General features: G+C 50.1%; 1 protein-coding gene across 3 annotated transcripts; it reads right to left on the bottom strand.

The window, feature by feature from the left end:
- Window positions 1-183: 183 nt before the first annotated feature.
- THOP1 (thimet oligopeptidase 1) lies at window positions 184-23,706 on the bottom strand. 3 transcript variants are annotated; one of them, XM_090289243.1, is made up of 13 exons: window positions 23,602-23,706; window positions 19,350-19,562; window positions 16,845-16,993; window positions 15,374-15,481; window positions 12,886-12,988; window positions 9,970-10,130; window positions 8,258-8,393; window positions 7,412-7,778; window positions 6,963-7,164; window positions 3,709-3,895; window positions 3,358-3,486; window positions 2,378-2,514; window positions 184-1,949 (listed from the first exon to the last, which is right to left on the bottom strand). In XM_090289243.1, exons 2-13 carry the CDS (start codon window positions 19,537-19,539, stop codon window positions 1,794-1,796), a joined length of 2,025 nt encoding a protein of 674 aa, XP_090145369.1. In that variant the 5' UTR covers window positions 19,540-19,562; window positions 23,602-23,706; the 3' UTR covers window positions 184-1,793. The 3 variants fall into 3 exon arrangements, with proteins under 3 accessions (XP_090145369.1, XP_090145368.1, XP_090145370.1); XM_090289242.1 differs by lacking the exon at window positions 23,602-23,706 and adding an exon at window positions 22,310-22,470; XM_090289244.1 differs by lacking the exon at window positions 23,602-23,706 and adding an exon at window positions 22,343-22,470.

The raw sequence follows: 23,706 nt of genomic DNA, 5'->3' as shown, positions 1-23,706 counted from the left end.
GGAAGGGGCAGAGGTGAGAGGCCAGCAGCTTAGTACCCGACCCACTGGAGCAGCTATTTTCAACCTTCTTCATCTCATGGCACAGATAAGCTAATTACTAAAATTCTGCGACACATCAAAAATATATTTTTTGCCAATCTGAAAAAAATTAGATATAATTTTGACTCATTCACACCAGATGACTATTGTTGTTGGCTGCTGTCATTTTTATTTGACAATTTAAGGGAAAAGAGGTTGGTGCCCCTGACTAAGCAGTCAGACACTGCACGTTTGAAGTATTCTCGTGGCACAACGTTAAAAATCACTGCCCTGGGAGGATGGAGGAGACCCACTGGGGATGTGCTCAGTTTCATAAAAACCCAACCAGTAAGTTAGGTACAAAAATGTTACAAATATCTCAAAACACAAAAGCTCAGTCCTTTTATTTTTAAAATGTTTCCTTTTCCTTCATGGGGGAGCAGCAGGGGATGGGACTGGAATGGTAACCTGGATTGGCAGGGATACTAACTCCAGGCTGTCCCCTGAGCTGTCAGAACCGAGACGAGCCCCCTCAGCTCCAGGGCAATGGGCCACAGCTGCACTTCCTGCTGGGTCAGATCCCTGCAGTCTGCGCCATCAGTGTAGCCTCAGGGACCAGCCATTTACAGGCCCTGGAGTGGCTGGGAGAACATGGGTATTCTAGGTGAGACCTCAGCTGTACTGGTTGCTGGGGGAACCAGACACCAGCAGGAGCCCTGTGCCCATTATCTCTGCTGTCCTTTGGGGGCTCAGAGAATGAGTCTCCATGGGGCAAGGCGCCCTGACCCAGACTGTGTCCCTACCACAGAGTCCTTCTGCACCTGCAGAGATTCAGAAGATGGAGGCCATGAGAGGGCGGTCTGGAGCTCAGTGTGAACCCCTGGGGACTTACATGGGAAGGGGGCCTTCAGCCAGGCACTTGGGCCGGGGCAAAGAAGTGGAGTGGGGCGGGGGGCGTGCAGGCCCTAAGAGAAAATTGATCACCTCCTAAACCCACCTGCTCACTCGGGTACTCCCAAGGTCTGTGGCTCCCCCTAGCGGTGGGCAGTGGCTGCTGTGCACAGGTGGACAGCCTCAGCCCCGCATCAGCCAGTGCTGCACTTGGACAAGGGATTTTCCCACAATCATGCTAGGTGAGAGGCTGGCAGAAGACACCTCTTGGTGAGCAACTCTGGCACTCCAGCTCCACCCTCAGCTGCAGTCATTCTAACAGCTCAGTGGTCTCCCAGTGACCCATATGGGTCACAATCCAGAATGCACCAGAACATTCCAGCGCAGAGAGGGCAGCCCTAACTGTCTGTGTCCCCAGCCTGAGTGCTGATCACCAAGTTCAGGGCTCAATGGGAGCACCAGAAGTGTGACAGCCAATGTACCACTATAACAGAGCAGAAGGGACAGGCATCAGAGAACAGGCCAGGGTCTTCTTTCCTTTTTTTTTTTTTAATGGCTGAATTTAAAGAACCAGTCCCTTCCCTAGGACGAATTCCTAGGAAGGGGCTGTATTAGTGCAACAAAGAGGAAGCCTTGACCGGACGGACACAAGCACTCTCCAGGTATCTTGAGGACAAGCTCTCTTCAGCCCAGGCTGGCCATCATGGACACTGGCTATGAGACATGACCAGAGAGAATGGCCTCTCTCCTAATCCTGCCCCACTCTCCCTGGGACGCTGAGCTGGAGACCACTGTCTCCCATCCCCTTTCCAGGCTGGGAGCTAAGGCACCAGGGCAGCGGGGGCTGGAGCCCCCATCCAGGGCTGGCAGGACCCTTGGGTGCATCAGCAGGCCAGCAACTCACTGCCCTCCACCTGCAGGCCTTTGCTCAGGAGGAAGGCGTCCTGCTTGGGGTCGCGACCCAAGAAGAGCTTCAGCATGACGCTGGCATCCTGGGAGCCACCTGGTCTCAGGATGCAGCTTCTGTAGTCCAAGCCAACCTGCAGAGAGGCAGAGGGGCAGGGCTCAGAGAGGGTCCTCGAACATCAATCACCAGCTCCCAGGGGGCTGCATTGGCACCACAAGGGAGTGTGTGCCGACACCTCAAATGGGAATCTCAAAGCAAGTATGCAAGTGCATGTGTGTGAGTGTGTGTAAGACTGCATGTGCACATGAGTGTATGCAGGAACCCTGTCCTTCAAGACGGGTGGTTGAGCCTCTGCTGTGACTAAACAAAGGGCTGGAAAACTGGCCAAGCCCCCAGCCCCACAGGGTCTCAGGTAGAGCCCTGAAAGGCAAAGGGAGGGCCCAACTCTGCCCCAGCACCCTGCCCTGCCAGGGCAGGCTACATGGGCGCACAGGCCCAAGGCCAAGGCCAAGTGTTCTTGGTCCCAGGCAGTGGAAGCATCACTCAAGGACCTCTTCTCACCTTGCCATTGAGGACGCCCTCCTGCTTGAAGCGTGTGTGGAACATGTCCATGGAGTACACCTCGCTCCACAGGTAGCCGTAGTACTGCGCATCGTAGCCTCCTGCCAGGTGGCCAAAAGTCGCAGGCATGTTGGTTCCTGGAAGACACATGAAGCTATTGCTGCTTCCTGGCCTGGTCCTCAGTCCCCTCTCATGAGAGGGGGCTTCAAAGCAGCCACATCAGAGAACCCTCTCCACCCTGAAGGAGGGAAACTGGTCCAATACTTCCAGAAAACAGAGGCCAGGTGATTCAGCCAGAGGAACTCAATTGACCTTTCCTGTGAGCTGCTGAAGCACGGAGGGCTCACCTGGAGCATTTCCAACAATGCTGACTGCCACAGCACCAGGGTTCAACGTCAGGAGGCCCTGGTACAAGTCAAGGCTCGCCCACACAACAGTGTGCATGGACTAAAACACTTTTTGAAGGGTTTTTAATGCTCATGAAACAGTAAACTAGTGTAACACTACCTACGTTAAATCTCAATTACTTTCATGTATGCTGATTGATCGAGTGTTCGTGCCAATATGTGCATATGTGCAAGTATATGCACATGCACTCAGTAGAAGACATATCAAAATTTATCTGCTGTCATCTCCAGGGTATGAGATCACTCGTCTTTTCTGCAACTCCCAGGCTTTTCAAAAAGCAACGTGCAGGAGGGTGCCCTGAGGAAGCGCATCACGGCACTGTGGGGATGGAAGCAACACATAGCCAGTGAGGAAGGATGAAGCCACCTGTACCAACTGCCCAGCAGGCTCCACGGCAGGAGTCAAGGATCTAGGAAGGCAAAGCATAAGTGAGGCCAGAGCTGCTGCTTCTCTCAGGTCAGCTGAACTTATAAAGTGGTCCAACGCCCTTCACATGGCACTAGGTCCTTTTTGACCCAGGGAACAACACAGACCCCTAACATCTAAGGTAGGCCGGGGTCACAAGCAGTTACCTGGCGTGGCTGGGACCCCAAGAATCTTCTGGCAGAGGTGGGCATACTCCTCGGCCGGGTCTGCAGCTTTCTGTGTGTGCAAGGCCTGGTCTACCTTGGCCAGGACAATCTGGCGCAGGTTGAATAGACCTAGTTGGGAGGAAGAAGATGGGAGGCTGGCACTGTGCTCTCCCCAGCGCCCTCCAGCCAGGGCTGTCCAGAAATCCCCAAGGGCAAACCTGGGCCTTGCAGGCTGCAGCATGGGCACCAAGGACTCCCCTCTTTTCCCTGGCCTCAGGGTCCGGAGGACAGACTAGGGGTGGTCCCAGAGTTGGCCGAGGTCTCACAGAGTGGGGATGCAGTGGGGCACACCTGTGTTGGCCTGCCGGGACTTGATGAGCTTCTCGAGCAGCTCCTGGGGGATGGCGCTGCCTGTCCGGTAGTGCTGCGACATCCTGAGCAGCGGCTCCTTCTCCCACACCCAGTTCTCCAGCATCTGCGAAGGCGCCTCCACAAAGTCGCGCTCCACATGCGTTCCACTGAACATGGCAAACTCCGCCTGTGGGGACAGGGCAGAGAGCCCAGGAGTGCCAGACCCTGCTCTGCCAGCTCCTGTCCACCCGGCCTTATCTGGGTGCACAGGTACAAAGTACCCTAAGCACACCTGGGTGGGTAATGACATCCTGGGTATAGACCCTTCCTCCCCCCAGACTGTGACACCTGACCAAGGATGGGGACAACCAAGTTTCCCTGGGCAGCTGCTGGCTGACCTGTCTCAACCCATGACACACAGCGGGGCAGAGAGCATGCATGTCCCTGCTGGTCACCCAGGTTCCCTCTCCCACCCATGAAGCCAATGCTCTCTAAAAGCCTATAGCCCAAAAGGCCAAGGCCTGAAAACAGGGGAATCTGATGATAGACATTGGAAAAAAACATTGTATTTCATCTACTTCTGTAGATCTGAAATTTTTCCTAAAAAATAGCACTTCATCCAGTGGTCACACAAGCTGCTTAGTGACTTAAGGCAAGTCCTATCCTGACCCAAAGTGAGGCAGGCAATCCAGAAGAGGAGGATACATGGTCAGTCCTTCCTAGTCACAGATTCCATATTTGTGACCTGTGACTCACTAAAATTTGTAACCCCCAAATCAACCACCACAGTGCTTTCACGGTCATTCAACGCTCTGCCTTCTGGTTTCAGCTCTGACTGTAACATGCTCTTCTCAGTCTATTGGGCACCCTGTTTTCCGCACATTTCTGGTTTTGTGGGTGATTTCAATGTTCAAAATGGTCACCAAATGTGGCGCTGAGGTGCTAGCTAGTGACGTTGAGTAAAAGAAGGTTATGATGTGACTGAGAGAGAAACTCGTGTACTAGAGAAGTTCACTTAGGCATGAATTACCACACTGTTGGATGTGAAGCAACGATGTACATTACTGAAGGTATCTTTAAACAGAAACACACATAATACAAGGTAGTGATCAGTTAATGAAAATATTGTGACCAGGCTTGCAGGAACCTAACCCTGTATTTCCCTAGGAGCAGTGGCTCAGTACCTGCTAACTCTGTGTTTTGGCAACTCCAAAATACAGAACTGCTATAAATAATGAGTCAACTGTGTGTATCAGAAAAGACCTATATTGATACATGCTATGGCATCAATGAAACTTGAAAACATTATGCTAAGTGAAAAAGGCCAACCTCAAAGACCACATATTATGTGATTCCACTTAGAAGAAGAGGCCAGCATAGGCAAATCCATTGAGAAGGGAAGGATCCAGAGAAAATGGGGAATGAGTGCTAATAGGTATGGGTTTTTTCGGGGGGTAACAAAATTTTCTAGAATTGATTGGGCTGATAGTTGCCCAACTCTATGAATATATTATAAATCATTAAATTTTACACTTTGAATGGGTGCATATATATCATTATAGCTCAATAAATCTTATTTAAGAAAAAGAAAAGACCTAAAGAAAATGACAGGGAACTGTGACAGTCGCTGATAGGAGAATTTTTCAGGGATAGGAAATAATCTATGAGCAACCTGCACAGAGATGGGACATGAACAGGACTGACCAGGTGGTCAGAGGCAGCTGGGGGCACATAGAGCCCGGGGGTTATACAGATACTGGCTTTGCCCTGAGTTGCTATTGGTAGTGAGTAGGTGACCCTTACCTAACACTACAGACAACATTTAATTCACAATCGATGACAGATTAAAATGAAGAGCTGAAACTATAAAACTTCTCAAAAAAATTAGTGAAAAATTAGTGCTTTAGGAGAGAAAACGATGTCTTCAACAAGATGCAAACACTCCCCCCTGCAAACTTTGAAAGAAAAGACTTAATAGACTAAACCTCATCAAAGTAAAGAACTTCTCATCAAAACATACTTCTAAGTGGTCCTCCCACACACTGGAATATTACTCAGCCATGAAAAGGAGTGAAGCTCTGACACTCATTGCAACGTGGACGGACCTTGAACACATGATGCTCAGTGAGAGAAGCCAGACACAAAAGACAACACAGTGTGCGATTCCACTTATGTGAAATGTCCAGGACAGGCACATCCAGAGACAGAGTGGATTGTTGTCAGGGACTGGGGAGGTGGGTAGACAGAGCAAGGAGTGACAGCTAAGGGGCAGAAAGGATCTTTTGGGGATGATGGAATGTTCCAGAACTGGACAGTGATGATGGCTGCACAGTGTGATAAATTAATTAAAAACCACTAAGCACCCAGTTCCCTCACGCTCCTATTTAGCCCCTAAGCACACTTTCACTATCAGAAAAAATGGCTGACCATGTGTAAAGGGGGCACAGAGAACAAATGCCCACGTGTAGCTGGGGTCTTATGGCTCGGACACTAGACTGGGGGCCCAGAAAACCCAGGGGAGACCTGTCGCTGCCATTGAGGGAAAGCTGCATTAGCTTCCTAAGCCTCTGTATCTGCGTCCAAAAAGAGCAGCACCCCTGGAGCTCTTCACTGGGCTCAGTGAGTGTTCACTGAATCCGGAGCCGGGTGCGGCATCTGGCTGTGCTCTGCTGTCACTGATGGCTTTCATGGGATCATGCAATGTTTCATTATGTGAGCTAACAGCTGATGAGGCCACATGAGCAACATTCTAAGCATGTTACATATCTATATTATCTTCATTAATTTAACAGCTCTGAGAGCTATTAAGGGTTGAATTCCCCACCCCCCACCCCCCCAATTCATATGTTGGAGTCCTGACTCTTAGGACCTCAAAATGTGACCGTATTTGGAGATGGAATCTTTAAGAGGTGATTAAATGAAGTCACTAAGGTGGACTCTAATCCAATATGACTAGTGTCTTGTAAGATGGCATCTACACACCAAGGAGAGAGGTCTCAGAGAAACCAATCATGCCAACACCTTGACCTCAGACTTCTAGTCTCCAGCACTGGGGCAGCATAAGTTTCTGTTCTTTAAGCCGTCCTTGTGGGACTTTGTGATGGAAACTGACATAAGAGGGTGTTACCATATTCATGGTAATGTCATATGAAGAATCCAACATGGAAAAACCTGTCTCCAGACCCACTAACCAACAGGCATGAGTGGGGCACCCCTGCCTTCCACCCCAGCCAGCCCCTCAGCCCTGCACCCACCTGAGAGCAGAGCTGGTGCATCACGTGCCCAAACTCATGGAAGTAGGTCTCCACTTCATCATGCTGCAGCAGGGAGGGGGCGTCCGGGGTTGGCTTGGTGAAGTTGGCCACCATGGCCGCAATGGCAATCTGGCGGCTCCCATCCTGCCGCAGGCAGCCTGGCTGCAGGCCAAAGCAGGCTGCATGCCCATATTTGCCTTCCCTGAGGGCGCAGGGGGTCAGGGTCAGGCTGGGGGTCTGCTCCATTTGCTGACTGGCCCAGAGGGGTAGTGACCCCAATCTGGCCCCCAATTCTGTCACTCTCTGACCCTGTGTTCCTCAATCAACCCATCTGCCAGCTAAGGTGACTAGACACCCAAAAGAGCTCTCAGCAGAGGAGCGAGCACCCACGTCCCCAGAGGGTATGAACATTCCTGGCTCCCCACTCTCCCACCCCAGCTCATACGCACCTGGGGTAGAGGTCCAGGTAGAACTTTCCGATGACCATCCCCGAGGATGTGTCCCTCACTGAGTATAGCTTCACATCTTCATGCCACACAGCGGCATGCTCCTCCAGGTCAAAGGTCAGCCCCAGGAGCTCCTCATAGATGCCCAGGAGTCCCCTGGTGACCACCTGCATGGGGAAGTACTCCTTGAGCAGGTTCTGGTCCACACTATAGCACGTCTCCTCCACCTGGTTCATGTAGTAGCGCATGTCCCAGGCATTGATCCGCCCATCGAAGTTTAGGCCCCGCTTCTCACACTCAGCCTTCTTCAGCTCTAGGATCACTGCCCGCTCCTGCTCTCCAAGGGGCTTCAGCTTCTGGGCCAGTTCATCTGGGGGGACAGAGGGGAAAGGCAAGGCTACCTCCCTGCAGCGGCATCCCAAAGCCGCCCATGCTCACCCCCATTGTGGCAAACCCCAACACGCTGGCCTTGGTTTTCTCTGCTGTCTGGGCCCTGGTGCCCTGCATGGAAAGGACAGGCCTGAGATAAAAGCCTGACTGAGGCCAGTGACCTATCACCTCAGAGCAGCTAAAGGAGGGGTCATTGGTCTTGTTCTCACAAAGAGGAAATGGCAGTCATACGTGAATTGCCTGTCCAGAGCCTCACTCCCAGAAGGGCAGCTGAGCCAGTTACAGGCCTTGCCCCAAACCCCCACTGCTTAGCAGTTAGATTAGGATCCCTCAGGTCGAATACAGGGGTCAGGGGAGGTATCAGGATGGCCACCTCAGGGTGGACAGAATGGGGCTCTGAGAAGCATCATCATGCCACAGTCAAGACCAGCATGTGGGAGGTGGAGGAAGGCTGGTTACCTAGGAAAGTGGCCACTGTCTGGCTGGTCTTGGCCATGTTCATCTCCAGGACGTAGTCGGCATGCGTGCTGAAGCCCAGCAGGCTGGACTTCTGGGCCCGCAGGGTCACCAGCTCGCTGAGGATGGCACAGTTCTCCTGGAACCAACAAGTGAGCAGGCCTATGGATGCCACTCCCCTATGTGGGGCTCCAAGGCCAGCATCCAGCCCCCCTAATGGGTCTCAGCAGCTGTAGGGCTGCTCAGGCCCCTGGCTGGCACAGCTCTGGAACCTCTGCTTTCCCTCCCTCCTGCCCTTGGCCCAGATCTCTCCATACGTGGTTCTGTCCTGGCATATAAGCTATAAGCCCTCGTGTCCCCTTTGCAAACACAAAGGGTGTCAACTGTGAAGGGTTCTGAAGATGAATAAAAAGCAGTGTGGGAGCCAGGTCTCTCCAGAATGGCCTCCAGAGGGCACTGTGCATCAGGGTGCCCCTGCTGAGCAGGGCACAGTGTCTCCACCACCTCTGAGCAGCCAAGCCAACCAACCAAGCTTGTGTTTGGGGGCCAACACAAAATGAAACCTGCTTCATTCGCAAGGAGAGACAGAGGCCTGTTTAGAACAGAACATTCTGCTGGCATGATTGGTCCACAGGAAAACAAATTACAACTGGGAAGTTGAGTGGACAGCTTCGAGTCACATGAGGGGACCACAGGCTGGTGGCCAGCAGTGCCAGTCAGCATGCCGTTTCCCCTGGGATGCGGAACTCTGCCCATCCCCCTGTTCTGCCTCTCAGGTCAAGTCTGGGGGCCAGGATGGGAGTGAAGACAAGCGGGTGTCAATCGCTATGCAGACCTAAGTGGCCAACAAGCCTGCAGCTGAAGCTCTTGACACTAAATGCACTGCCAACCTGCAGAAAGAAGCACACCCCCATCAGAACCGCAACTCCTGGCTCTGGGATGAGGCAGTCCCATGTCTGCAAGGCCATTGTGGCCCCCGCATGTGTGCTGCCTCTGTCACGGCTACGTCTCAGATTCTGCAGTGCAAACTCCAAGTTATCTTTGCACCCAAGTGGTCTGTCTTCAGTCCTAAAAAGTGGAGAACACAGGACTTTTCCACATGCATTTCCTGTTATCCCATGACCTACAGACAGTGGCTCCTCTCAAGCAGCCACGTGAGCCCCAGTGAGGTTGCAGGGAGGATGAAGGGGCCCCCTCCCATCACCCCTATCTGTTTGAGGCTAAGCAGGAGTCACTCAGAGGCCACACTGGGTGCAGACACAAACACAAGTGCCCACCTGGGAACAGATGCCTGAGCCCAGAGGCCCAGGCCCCACACAAGCTGCTGAACAGCGAGGGGCAAACCAAAGCTCAAGTCCAGGCAATGAAAAAACAACCTGAAGCTAAGGTGGGGGCGTGGGAAACAGCTGGAGAAAAGAAGGCTTCGGGACTTATGCAGCAGCAGATTCATGAGAGAAGCAGGATGAGCTTGGGACAGAGGCTCTAACCCAATGGGGCGATCAATCCACCAAGCTCGCTGAGGGCATCATCCCCGGTCACTGGACCTAGCCCAGTAGACACTGGGTGACCGTCTGCAGGCACAACCACCGAGGTGACTCACACCAGCACTGAGCAGACAGGACAGGCCCGGCACCGCCAAGTTCCAGATGAGACGACTTCCCCAACACACGCCACAGGCAAATCCCTTGAACCAGACCCTGGCACCGCCTTCTCACCTCTTTGCATCGACAATTGAAGGCCTCCTCCACCTTCCTTCTGGTCTCGGGTACATGACATTTCTTCAGAAGAGGAAAATAGTGAGGGTACTTGAGGGTGACTTTGAATTTCTCATCCTCAGTCTTTTCCAGAGAGTTCAGGAAGTCCTCAGGAAGCCCTCCTGTGAACCAAATTAGGGGGGCTTTTAAGACCTGTGCACATACAAGGCAGGAGGGGTGGGCTAGGAATGGGAGCCAAGAGGGAGCGACAGGCTTGGCCACCCCCACCCCCACATTCTGTGTTTCTGGCTGCTCATCTTCTGCCCTGAGCCCCAAAGAGAAGATGGCAAGGACGTGCCCACCTCGGGAATCTGCTACCATTTGCATCAGGACTCTCTTGGGAAAGAAAAGCTACCATCAGCTGGGCTCTTGGACAGGGTGGACTTCCCAGGGCTACATTCTCCTCCTATGTCCTTTCCCAATAAATGGCAATACAATGAGCAGAACCTACCCAAGCGCCCTGACTATGCCCGCACTGGGCAGCACCCCCTACCCCAGTGGCCCACACTGCTGCCACAGCCTCCCACCTGGTCTCCTGTTCCTGGCCCGCCTTTTCATGACAGAGAGCTAGGTACAGTGCCCTCAGGCTGAGTACCTGCAGGACTTCCACCTCATGGGGAAAGGATGGAGTGAGCCTAGAAGATCCTGTGTCAAAAGGGAGGAGCTCAAAGATGAACACAGGCGTGGTAAGCTTGAATCAGCCCCTCACAGTCAAATGGGGACAATGTGGGCATCACTGTAAATAATGACAGCAGTAGACTATGTAACCCATTGAATAAAATAGGGTCTATAGTCCACACTGATATAGATGAAATCAATAAATAAATGGGGGGGGAGGTTGCCCTGACCGATGCAACTCACTTGGCTGGGTTTTGTCCTACAAAATGAAAGGTCACCATTTCCATTCCAGGTCAGGGCACATGCCTGGGTTGGGGGTTTGGTCCCCAGTTGGGGTACATACAAGAGGCAACCGATCAATGTTTCTCATATCAATGTTTCTCTCCCTCCCTTCCCCTCTCTCTAAAAATAACTAACTTAATAGATAACTAAAATCTTAAAATAAATAAATAAATAAATGAGGGGAAGGCAAAGCTCTGACTTATGAGAAAACCAACTAACATATGTACAAAGTCACCCATGGGTGCTACGACTGGTGGGTGGAAATGTGATGAGCAGCAATGTCAATATTTCAATTGCGAAATTATTGATCATGAAGGGAACACTAGTGTTACTACAGCAACACCTGGTAAACAATCACCTAATCAAGTGATTAAGATTCAGGGGGAAAAAAAAGATACATACATAGAGATACATTGTCTATATTTTTGTAAAATAACACCAAGTGTCTCTGTTGCAACCAGAAAAAAAAATAAACAACTGCCATAATCTTGCTCAGCTAGACCTGCAGACAGGGCCAGACCCTGCCAGGCTGGCCAGACATGTCCCAGCCACTGCCAGCCACCTTCCCCACCCCAGCAAGACATGGTGACTGAGGCCAGGCGAGGCACACAGTCATCTGCTCCATGTGCTGGGGATTCAAGCTGCCCACACAGGAGGCCAGTCCAATAAGTGAGGCCCTTGCACTGGACAAACAGATAGCAAAGTCCCATAGATGGTGTGGGTGAACAGACCCCTAGGCTGAATTCCAGAGACCTGGGATTTCCCCTTTGGCAAGTGTCCTTAAATGTCAGGAGCCACATATTGGGACTTGCTGCCCATGTCACAGTGGGGACTGAATGAGAACGAGGGGCAGCAGAATGAAGCTGTAACCAGTCTGTAAGCACTTATTCTAGAAAATAATGTTCACGGGTCTGTGTACTGCAGCCACCTTCAATGAGGGCCCTGCGTTCTGCCACCTCCAGGGCAAATGCTATTGGACTCACAGAGCCAGATCTTATGTAACATGACTCCACATTGCACTATACACAACTGGTGAAGATCCACAGCCTTGTCTGAACCTCTCATAGCCCGCAGCACAGCCACTAGCCTGGAGTTTCCAAAGTGTCGGGAAAGACAGGAAAGAATTTGCAAAAGGCTGAGGAACTGTACGACAGGAAAGGAGCCTGATGAGGCACAAAAACAAGAGGCTCCTGGTTGAGAGACAGAGAACACTGTGGGGAGAGCTGACATGGGAAACCTGTCTGCACTCTCAAGGACACTGTTCGATGTTCTGTTTCCTGAGTGCGAGATCTACACTTGGGTGAGGAGAATGTCCTTATTCCTGTTGAGTGTCACAAGGCTGACTAGTAACTTGCAGAGGTTCAGAAACAATACATGTGCAAGTACAGACAGAGAAGGTGGGGAAGCAGAACAGCAGCAGGGGTGAGGCTAGGTGAAGTGCTCGAGGGCTTTCACAAGGCGCCATTCTCTCAACTTCCCCGTAAGTGTGAAACTTCAAAATAAAACATTCAGGGAAAGAGAAGTAGAGAAAGGAGTAAAAACTAGAAAGGATGCCTAAGCCCCAATCCTTCAAAATTCCTGTGTACAGCCAGGCTTAGGAACTACTGATTCAGTCTATCCCCTTCATGTTGTAAGAGTTTTAGAAATAAAAATAAAGAGGGTGGATTATGGATCTCAGAGGTGATACCCCTGACCCAGTGGCATGGCTGAGCCTGCTTACCTGCCACACCCACACCCTCACCCAGACTCCTGACGCTGCCTCTGGATAGCTCCCATCAGGGTCAGAATCTCAATACACAGAACGTGGCCCTCTCTAAAGGAGGACCTGAAATCTAAGGTTCCAAAACACTGAGTGCTCCAAGTAAAAAAACCCAGACAAATGCCTCGACCTCTGAGGGAGGAGGCAGTGGTCCTGGAGGGTCTCCCCGAGACCATGCCCCTGAGACTGGCTTCCTTCCCCACAACCCCACTATGTACCCAGCTCCTCTCGTGTAAAGGGCAGGAAGGTCGTGTCCTCGTTCAGGTTCTTATTGAAGTCAATGCACAGGAGACTCAGCTTCTTCTTGATGCCTTTGATTCTCTGAGAGAAAGAAGAGCCATGAGAGAAGGGGAGCACCACTGTTAAGATCCCCTCAGCGTTAGGGTTCCCACCATAGGTGAAGACAGAGATGAGGCAGGGAAAACAAAGAGGTTTGGGGGCACAAATACCTGTCTGCTGCACTGAGCAATCTCGTGATCTGGGGACTCAAGGTGTGTCTTCATCTGTCTGGGTCCCTGGTCGAGAGCCCTCTGGACCCTCCTACTGAACAATTACTCCCAGGTCTTTAGCCTAAGCTGAAGAGTTCAATGTTCAGGGTCCATTTGAATTTTAGAAAGTTAAAAATTGACCCATCTGGGTGAGAGAGTGACAGGGGGGCACAGAGAAGTGCCTGGGCCCAGGGTGTCAGGTGGAAACCCCAGGGCTGTCTGGCATGGGAAAGAAGGAACGAGGGTGAAGGCAGACACCGCACTTATCAACCATGGAACCAGGAGCAGGTGTCGCCCTACCAGCTGGAAGACAGGGGACATCTGTCTTCTGTGATATTTTGACACAATAAGAAATGTATATTTCAACTTGACCCCATTCCTGACTAAAACCCTTGGAATTTGCCAAGTGAAAAAGCTCCAGGGGAACAAAAGAGACAAGACTCCCCTGCAACCACACCTGAGTTTACGTTAACAAAGCCCACTTTCGGAAAGTCCCAGAACCACAGGTGAGGTTGAACTTTTAGTCCCACCCTGCTCCCCACCTTCTGGGAGGGGAGGTGGGAGGTGAAAGCAGTCCCCAAAGGCCAGTGATCTAATCAATCATGCTTGTGTCATGAAACTTCTCAAAAGGATGGAGCTCAGAAAGCTTCCAGGGTTGGCAAGCACATGCAGATGTGGGGAGAGGAGGGCACTTAGGGAGGGCACAGAAGCTCCGAGCCCCTCGCCCTGACTTTGGCCGGTGCATCTCTTCCATCTGCTGTTCCTTAGTTAGAACCTTTTATTGGGTAGGCCAAAAAGTCCATTTAGTTCTTTCCATAAAATAAAAGACACATTTTTCCTTTTCACCAATAACTTTACTAATTTGTATATTTTGAGTATGTTGGCTATCTCCCACTATTGGCTTCTAGTGGGTAGAGGGCAGGGGTGCTGCTAAACATCTTCCAATGCTAAGACAGCCCCACAGCAAAGAATTATTGGGCCATAACGTCAATAGTACCAAGAAACTTCGCAAACCACGTTTTACATGTTGGATCAGTATAGCACCTTCTCCATATACTGCACAAATCTTTTTGGTTTTTTTTGTGTTTCACTTGCACTTTTTAACTTTCTTGAAATAATAAAGCAAAAAATGCCAAGAATGTTGCTTATTTTATTCCATTTTCAATATTAAAATGGCTACACAAAAATTCACCAGTTTTGTTTTTTTTTAATGCACGCTGATATGACAGCTGTCACAATAAAATCTAACAAAATTGTTTCAAATGAAGTTAAAGACAACTAAACACTACTAGAGTCACCCTATGGAAAAAACCTAAAAAAACTTTTTGGCCAACCCAGTATACTAAACCAGTGATCTAGTGAGTAACATGTTTCTCTGATTTCTGCAAGCTGCTTTAAGAAATTACTCAAACCTAAGGAAGGGGTCATGGGAACCTCCAATTTATAACACAGGTAACAAAACTTGAACTTGAGATTGGAGTCTGAAGTACGAGTAGTCCTATGGGGCTGGGCCCTGAATCTGGGGAACCTGATGCCATTTCCAGGTAGACAGTGTCGGAATAATGGAGTTAAATTGCAGGACACCTAGCGGGCGTCAGAAAGTTCCTTCATGCGCCCTGGCTGGTGTGGCTCAGTGACTGAACGCTGGCCTGTGAACCGAAAGGTTGTCAGTTCAATTTCCAATCAGGGCATAGGCCTGGCTTGCAGGCCAGGTCCCCAGTTGGGGGCATGCAAGAAACAACTGATTGATGTATCTCTCACACATTGATGTTTCTCTCCCTCTCTTCCTCCCTCCCTTTCCTCTCTCTAAAAATAAAAATAAATGAGAAAAAAAGTTCCTTCCTTCATGTGGGATCCCCACACATTTGGTTTCAGAAGGGAAGCTGTGCTGTAGCACTATACCAAGGGTGGGGGAGACACAGGAGGATTGAGGTCTTTCCATAATACCATCACACTGAAGTCATGGGGACAACTGAATGCAGGAAGGTGCCCAATGAGGCCTGTACTCTCTCCTTCACTGAGGGAGCCCCATGACCCTGGGGAAGCCCCACAAGACCCTGGAGAACTAAGAGCAGGGCAGGTGCAGTTTTTGCTCCATACAAAACTCCCACCACTGAGTTCAGGCAGCAGAGAGATGGCACTAGGTCAGAGGCTGGGTCCGCATATGGGTGCAGGAAGGCACAGGCCTGCGACCCCACCCCCAAGTCCCGACACTCACTTCTTGAGTTTCCTCCGGCAGGTGGAGCCCATTCCTTCGGCCTAGCTTGATCAGTCGCTCCAGGTACCGTGCTGCCTCCGGCCTCAGCGAGTCCTTCTGAACTTTTTCCTAAAATAAGAAAATCAAAGTTCTGTTTACAGTGAAAATTGTGACAGTGCCAAAGGCTGGGAGGCAGCAGAGAGACTGGCTCACTCAGACACTGCTGGGGGAAGGTAAAATAGTGCAGCCACTCTGGAAAGTAGTTGGGTGGTTTCTTGAAAAGACAAATACACATCTACCCTATGACTCAGCGACTGTCCTCCTGGGCATTTATCCCAGAGAATGAAGCCTTAAGTTCACACAGAACCTGCACCCAGATGCTCGCTTACTGGCATAGCACAGGCTGCCCAGTGAGTGTGCAGCAAGTGAGCACTTCCACAGGACTAAGGGGAGTGGGTCCTTGTGAGGTTGACTTTGGTTCCACAAAACGCTACATTGGGGAAAATCAGACAAAGTGTAGCTGAGACCTCTTTGAATGATTTCTCAAAACTGCATGTGAACCTATAATTGTCTCAAGAAGTTTGATGTAAAAAAAACAATGCAGCTTGTTCTTCCCCAGGCCAATGCCTGCACATGCACCAAAGCACACGGGAGCCTTTTCCTGATCCTGAGGCTGACATGTTGGTACACTGGATGGGAGTGAATAAGCAGCACGAAGAGCATCTGCAGGCACCTGCGAGCCCTGTCTTAAGCAGCCAAGCTTCCCCCTCCAGCTTAAAAGAGTACCAACTGGAGATGGAACCCACTCTCATCTGTGTCACCTAGCATGTCACTCAATCCTGCCCACCTCACAAGGGAGACGGGACATTAGCTCTGAGTAACACCCAACGAGGTCAGGAATGTGCAATGACATGGTGGATGCGGGATAAGCATAAAGAGTCCTAGGCTCTTCACACTGGCTTTTTTCATTCCTCTCTACTTGTCTTTGTCATTTTTTCTTTTTTTATCCTCACCAGAAGACTTTTTTTTTTTAGAGAGAGAGAGAGAAGCATCAATGTGAGACAGAAATATCGACTGGTTGTTTTCTTGTACACACCCCAACTGGGATCAAACCTGCAACCTGGGTATGTGCCATGACCAGGAATCAAACCTGTGAATTTTCAGTCTATGGGACAACACTCCAACCAACTGAGCCACCTGGCAAAGACTGTTTTTGTCATTTTTTAAATGGTTTTTTAAAATTGTGGTAAAACATACATAAAATTCACCACCTTAACTACTTGCAAGCGCACAGCTCAGTAGCACTAAATTCATTCACACTGCGGTGCAAACATCCCCAGGACTGTTTTCAGCTTTTTGCCTTTTTAAGTTTGAGGAAGAAAATGTCCTAGTCAGAAAAAGTGTCAGCCCATTGGTTCCCCTGAAGAGATGGCCCTGCCCCCCGCTTCTTACCTCCCACGTGCCCAGTTCCATGTCCTCGCAATGTCCTCACCTGCAGCCAGACAATCCTCTGGTACACGTCCTGCCTCATGCTCATCTCCACGTCAAACTCAGACAGCTTCTTGTCTGCCTCTGTGCTGGCCGTCCGAATGTCCTTGGATGGAGAAACGTGCTGGGGGAAGTCAAGGATATTCCGCTGAACTAAAATAGGGAGACAATGGGTCAGCTGTGAAAACGGGCCCCAGATGGAAACTGGCAAGTGCTGACTTCAGGCCCCAAGCACAGAACTCATCTCTGTTTTTTGATTTGCTCAGTAAACATTCTGCACACCAGGCCCCAGGCTGGGCACCACGATAGAGAAATGAGCACTGTCACCCATGTCCTCAGGAACCTCACAGTCCAAATAGGAACAGATTTAGCTCATGATACTCCAAGGAAAGGAAGACTAACAGAGAAGTAAGACAAGACCAGGAGAGGTTGAAGGGACTCCACTCTAGAAAAAAAAGCCACAGCTGCTGATGGCTCTATTTTAAATTCACAAACAACCTTTTTAATTTACATATCACGTTCATGGTTTGTTAAATAGAGGAAGAGTGGGTGGCTATAAGAGCATAAGCTTTAACATAGACTCATGTGATCCAGCAATTCCATTCCTGGGTGTCCACCCACAAGAAATGAAAACACATGTCCATGCAGAAACCTGTGCGTGCCTGTTTATAGCAGCAGGATTCATCTTAACCATATAATGGAATAACCCAAATGCCCACTGACAGATGAGTGGGTATATAAACATGGTTCATCCACACAGGCGAATATTACTGAGTCATGAAAAGAAATGAAGTGCTGACATTCTAACATGGATGGACCTTGGACACATGACACTCAGTGAGAGAAGCCAGACATAAAAGGCCACAGAGTGTGTGATTCCATTTATGTGAAATGCCCAGGACAGGCAAATCCAGAGACAGAGAGTAGATTTGTGGTTGCTGGGAGAGGGGGGAGGGGCTTCTTTTGGGGAATGACAAAAATATTTTAAAATTAGATAATGGTGAAAGTTGGACAACACTGCAAATATACTAAAAACCACTGAAATTTATGCTGTAAATGGGCGAAATACATAGTATGCAAATTACATCTCAAAAGAGCAGTTATAAAAAAGCTCACACTGCATTGGGGAGCCTGAATTCAAATCACAGGTTGGTCATTTCCATGGTTCTGGGCCTTTGAAATGTCCCGGATCTGGGTGCATCTCGCTGCACTGTGGAGACCTCTGAAGGCAACACAAGGACTAACCTGCTCAGTTGACTTGGGTTAAACAGTGGGGTTCTGGGTGGGCCCGATGCTGGCTACCCAAGAGAGAACAGTGAAAAGGACAGACCAGCCTCTAGGTTTGGGATTTGTAGACTGACATGCACTAACTAAGTGTGACATCAAAACAGTACAGAGTAAGAGATTAAGCTCGGCAGCCAGCACAAGAAGAGAAGCCAGGGAAGGGGCTCCTGTGATCACAGAGCACTCTGACGTCCAGCAAAGCAGAGGGTAAGAACTCCGGGCCAAGAGGAGAGGGAGTGAGCAAGTACAAGGCCACGTGGCCAGGCAGGCAGCCCAGGAGGGTGGAGGGCTGACAGTACAGGGCACTGAAGGCCACCTCCAGGACTCTGGTGTCCACTCAGAGAGCAGTGAAAAGGCTCTGAAAGGCTGGCCCAGAGGAACACCATGAGTCCATTTTTTTTCCTTAAAGTTACCCGGGCTACTAAGCGAGGGTGTAGGTGGGATGATGCCTGATAAGTGAGAATTAGCATCCCTTGACCTTAGAGTGCCAGCTGTGAGAAAGAAGAGGGGAAACTAGGCCCATCTGCCCAAAGTAAGGAAGGGGAGGCAGAGACAGGACCCAGAGGCTGGCCTGCGGGCCCTCACCTCACAGCACACCCTTCGACACCAGCAAAGCTAACATGATGAGGCCTCAGGAACAAGTGAGAATCCTGCAGCAGGGATTCTTGATGGTTCCCAAGAAAATGACTTTTGATAGAGATTTGAGGTCAGGGAGTTTCTTGGTTCAGGATGCTCCAGTTTGAGATGTCCCTTGATCTTTTCTCCCCACACAGTCATCCTATACAGAGAGGGCTCCAGGAAGTGGATGTTGTATCTATTTAATTGAGCACCCCACTCCTCCCAAAGGAAGTAGAAAGACCCCAAGGAGGAGAAAAGGAGCCAGCTAGGAGACAGCATCAGGTTACCCAAAGCGCAGGGGGAGGCCTCAGGGAGAAGAAAAGCAAGATGGCCAGGTTTAGTTCTCAGAGAGAGAAAACAAATATCCCCTGGGATTAGAAAAGGGGTGAGAAGGGCTCCAGTTTCAAGGCAGGCACCTGAGCTGGCTCTCAGAAACCTATCGTGCCAGGTGGCCAAGTGGAGCAGGGCACACAAGGGAATGAGCCACACCTGCTGAATGCCTTTAGCCTCATCAGCGTCTTTACTCACCATGACCCCAGGGGATGAGTGGTGCCACCTCAGGGTAAGGGTTCAAGAACCCTATGCCCAGATCCTGACCTGGACTTACCTGTGTAGGACACCTCCACATCAGCCAGCGCTTTGAGCGTATTCTCGTAGGACACGTCCTCAAACTTCTGGGAGCCCACCTGGTCATACACACTCTTCGTCTGCTCCATAAGTTCTGCCGTGAGCTCCCCTATTTGTTGTGCACTCAGGTCCCATCTCAGGTAGTTTACCACGGAGCAGGGGGCTGCCATGTCCAGGACATCTCCTGCACAGGCTACACAGAGGACAAAACCCCACACCCAGTGTCTGCTTCACATCCAAAACTGGGTCAGAGTAAATGATGGGGGGAGGGGTGCAAAGGGATAGGAGAGGACCACTGTATCCCTCTGCAGATGAGCAAGGTTCAAGGGCTTTGTGGGGATGCACAGGTTGATCAGCCCTCTGGAGGTGATTCTGCTCCCCAGGGGACAAAGGATGATGTCTGGGAACATCTGTCGTCATCAGGACTGAGATGTAATGGGTGGGGGCCAGGGATGCTGTTCAACACCCCACAGTGTCCAGGATGGCCCCCTACAGAAAGTGACTCGACTCCAAATGTCAACAGTGGGGAGGTACACATTTGGAGTACTCATGCATAATTTGATTATAGGATGCAACTCCCACCCTCCCTGGATGTAATATGTGACATTTGTACTGTAATACCTTTCTAAAATAGGGCGGAAATTATGATTATTTAAACATCCAAAGCCCAGAGATCTTTTGGATAAGAGACTGGTCTGTAATAATAGCAGTCACTTGACAACTTCCGTGTGAGGTTCTGTGTGTAAGATGTTTTGCTCTCTTCCCCTCTCTGAATTCTCAGACAATTCTGTATTCTGTATCCCATTTGCCTGTTTTATGGGTGGGAATCCTGAGATTTGGGAAGTTCAAATCTGCCACAATGATCCCACAGCCAACAAATGGCAGAGGTTGGGTTCACACCCAGTCTGATTCTGCTCCCATACTGTGAACTGCTGTACTGTACTCACCCCATCTTTGTTAATCTGTTCACCTGGTTGCAGGTCTTCCTGTCCCCTTCCCAGGTCTCTACCCTGTACTCAAGATTCAAGTTTAAAACTTTCATCGGCATCTACACCTGCCTGTTTTTGTACAGTCCATGAGCTAAAAGTGATTTCGTGTGGAGGTGGTGTATGGCAGCCAAGTCTAAACCATGTGCCCCCTTACAGAGCAGTTTGCTGACCCTTGATCTACATTGTCCACTCCCCTAGATCCTGTATGGCAGGTTTGGCCAACTGGTTTTGCCAGTTGCTTTGTGCCCAGCCACACTGGCCTTCTTTAGTCTCCTGGGCCTTCCTGCAGGTTGTCCTCTCTGCTATAAGCTCCCTCCATGCCAGTCTTCCCTTCCACATTCCTTTCTCAAAGAGGCCCTGCACTGGCATTCCTATAGCACCTGTAGGTCTGGAATGGCTACACCTGTTTCAAATTCTTTGTTGAGTTAGAGAACAGGGTGGGTGTGGAATGTGTAATGAACAAAAGGAGGCTGTTCCAGGAAACACCTAGCTGTTCCTCATTTTCCCCTTCTGGACAGCCAGGAGTTGAGCAGGGTCAAAGTGGTCCTTGTCTCCCCTCCTTGTGAACACTAGGAATTTTTGAGGGTGCTGCTGCCCTGTGTTTGGTATCTTTGAGGTGCGATTTTTGAACAGCACTATCAACACGGGACTGGGTCATTCTCTGCCGTGGGGCTGTCCTGGGCACTCTAGGGTTCTGAGCAGCAAACCTGGTCCCCCACCTACTCTATGCCAGGAGCATGCCCAGTCACCACAACTAAAGATGTCCCCAGACATCGCCCAGGGTCCTCTGGGGTGGTACACTAAGAGGGAAAAAAGAAAAATTTTTAAATCAGCCCAAGTCAGATTTTCTGGCCAAAAGTCTGCTGCAAACTTAGGGAAAATCTGTTTGCAGAGTATTTTGGATATCAGAATTGTCAAAAAGGGACTGTAGGTCTGTATTAAAATCGGAGGTAAAGAAAGGTTCCAAGAGCTCAGGAATGTGGGAGGTCCACTTGAGCTGGAAGTATCAGAAAAATCTGGAGAGGCTAGGATTTGAAGATTTTGAGCAGATGCATTCATTCCATAAATATTTACTGATTATCACCTATGTGCCAGGTCCATAAGCTAACAATCCTGCAGCAAACAAGACAGACAACATTCTCTGCCTTCCTGAGTCCTCCATAACCCTAGTTGTAATTATTATCATTAATACAGTTATCATCATCACCATTGCAATGGGCTGGAGAAAAAACTGGAAGGACTGGCAACCAAGGGAAAATTCCAGGAGGCATCACACAACAACCTGGATAATTCTCTAAAGTACACTAAACAGGTCACATTGCTCCCCTAATGAAAACCCTTCCATAGCACCCATTTGCACTTAAAATAAAAGCTGTGATCCAGCCAAATTGACTTTTTACTATCCAAACGTGTTACCCATGTTCCTGCCCCCCCACTTTTGCCCTCACTGTTACCACCAACTGGGACGCTCCTCCCCCAGGTCTTAGCAGGACAGCGGCTTCTCCCCATCCAATCCAAGCTGAAATGCTACCTCCTCCCAGAAGCCCTCCAGGACTGCCTCCTCTAAAAGAAAAAAAAAAAGGCACCACCAGCCCCAGCAATGACCGTCTCTAAAGCCATCGCTGCTTCTTCGCTTGCTGAACGTCTGTCTCCGGCTATGGAGCTCCATCTAAAACTCAGGGTGTCTCCCAGAATCCACCCCAAGGCCCGACTCGTCCTTAGTAGAAGCGACATGGTGTTGCCGGAATGAGTGAAGCACTGGAAAAACTGGTTCATTCATTCTGTCACCGAGGGGACGAGGTCCTGGGCTCGCCAATCCCTCTCCAGAGACCGGGTCACTCGAGGGTCACTGCACTCAGCCCTTAGGCCCAAGAAGAGACCCCCGAAAGCACGAGGGTGCAGGGGGCGCCCGGGTCCCACTAGCGGGGCCGCACCGAGGGGTGGCCGGTACCTGCAGGGGGCTTCATGGCGGGAGGGGGTGCACCTGTGGTCTCTCTCTCCACTTGGTCTGCTGGGGCCGCCTCAGCCGCCGCCGCCAGCCGCCTCCGTCCTCTTACTGTATGCCGCGGTACCGACTAAGGTGCCCGCCGCCCGCGCGCCCACTGAACGCTGGGAGGGCGCGTGCGCCGGAGAGCTGGGCGCACGCGCGCCCCCAGCTCCACCCATACCCTGAGCAGCACTCTGTTCACGGACACCACCCACACTCTGCGAATGCGCTCCTCAGCCCTCCCTGCCGGTCATTAGTTCTCAGCTGCGAGCGAGAGCGAGCGAAAGTCTCTGAACGTTTGCGATTCTCTGCTCAGTACTTCGCCTGGGCTTCTAGTGCCCGTATTAATTTGTAACGGCCTCCTTTCTACCTTAAAAAAAAAAAAAAAGTAAGCAGTTAAGTATCATTGAGAAAGCCTCAATGAACGGATCCAGAACTTCAAACAATAGGTATTTTGGAGCAGTACAGTAACCTGGCCTGTATCTAGAGTTGTCGGTTAAAACAAAATCTTGAACTAAGGCACCCAGAAAGAAAAATTTACTAGAATTAAACTTGAAAAAAAAAAAAAAACCACCTCTTATATTTCTGCAAAAGAAGTTTAAATACTCCAAAGTGTTAAACGTGCGTTAGTTTTAAGTAAGATAAAAATGAGTCGGGAGAACACCTCTGGAAACTTTACCACTAGCGGTGGGCAGTTCTGAGTCATCCTAGGGAGTATCTCGTCACTCTATTAAGCGCACCAAGCTTAATTCTATTTTAGTCTAAATTTTCAGTCTTGCCTGTAACTGGAGTGTTTCTCGTTATCCTCCAAGTCTACATTTAAAAATAGAGACCCTTCCTAACCATTCCAGCCAACTTACGTCCCCAATACAGCACCCAATTTTGTCTTCCTAGCGCTCGCCATTCAGTGAAATTCATTAATTTATGTACTAGTTTACTATTTTATAATCCGTCTACCGCAATACAAGGTAATGAGTACACTTTGCTGATCTTTATATTTAGTTTCCAAAAAATATTTGTTGACTACCAGGCAACTGCTGGGAACAATTTTTTATTCCTTCACGTCTTATAGACTGACTGAATGAAAGAATACATTTGTGGGTGAGTGTGTGGACGGGTGGGTGAAGAAATGAACAAAGATAGTGGATAACAGTTGCTGGTATTGACAGGACGCCAATGACGGCTCTGAACGCCAGAGACCCAAAAGCAGCTGCTCCACGTGGACAGTTCGGCACCATGTGACAGTCTCCACCTACCCGCAGAAGTTCACCACAGTCCCACCATGCACCGCTCCATTTTCGCTCTAGATCCAGAGGACAAGTCCGCTCTAATTTCCGGCCTTCATTCGGTCGCAAAGGTCA

Source organism: Furipterus horrens, unplaced genomic scaffold, assembly GCF_987537825.1.
Source record: "Furipterus horrens unplaced genomic scaffold, mFurHor1.1.pri manual_scaffold_10, whole genome shotgun sequence".
NCBI classification, from domain to species: domain Eukaryota; kingdom Metazoa; phylum Chordata; class Mammalia; order Chiroptera; family Furipteridae; genus Furipterus; species Furipterus horrens.
Note: the sequence above shows the minus strand (reverse complement) of the source record. Positions and strands in the feature narration are given on the sequence as shown.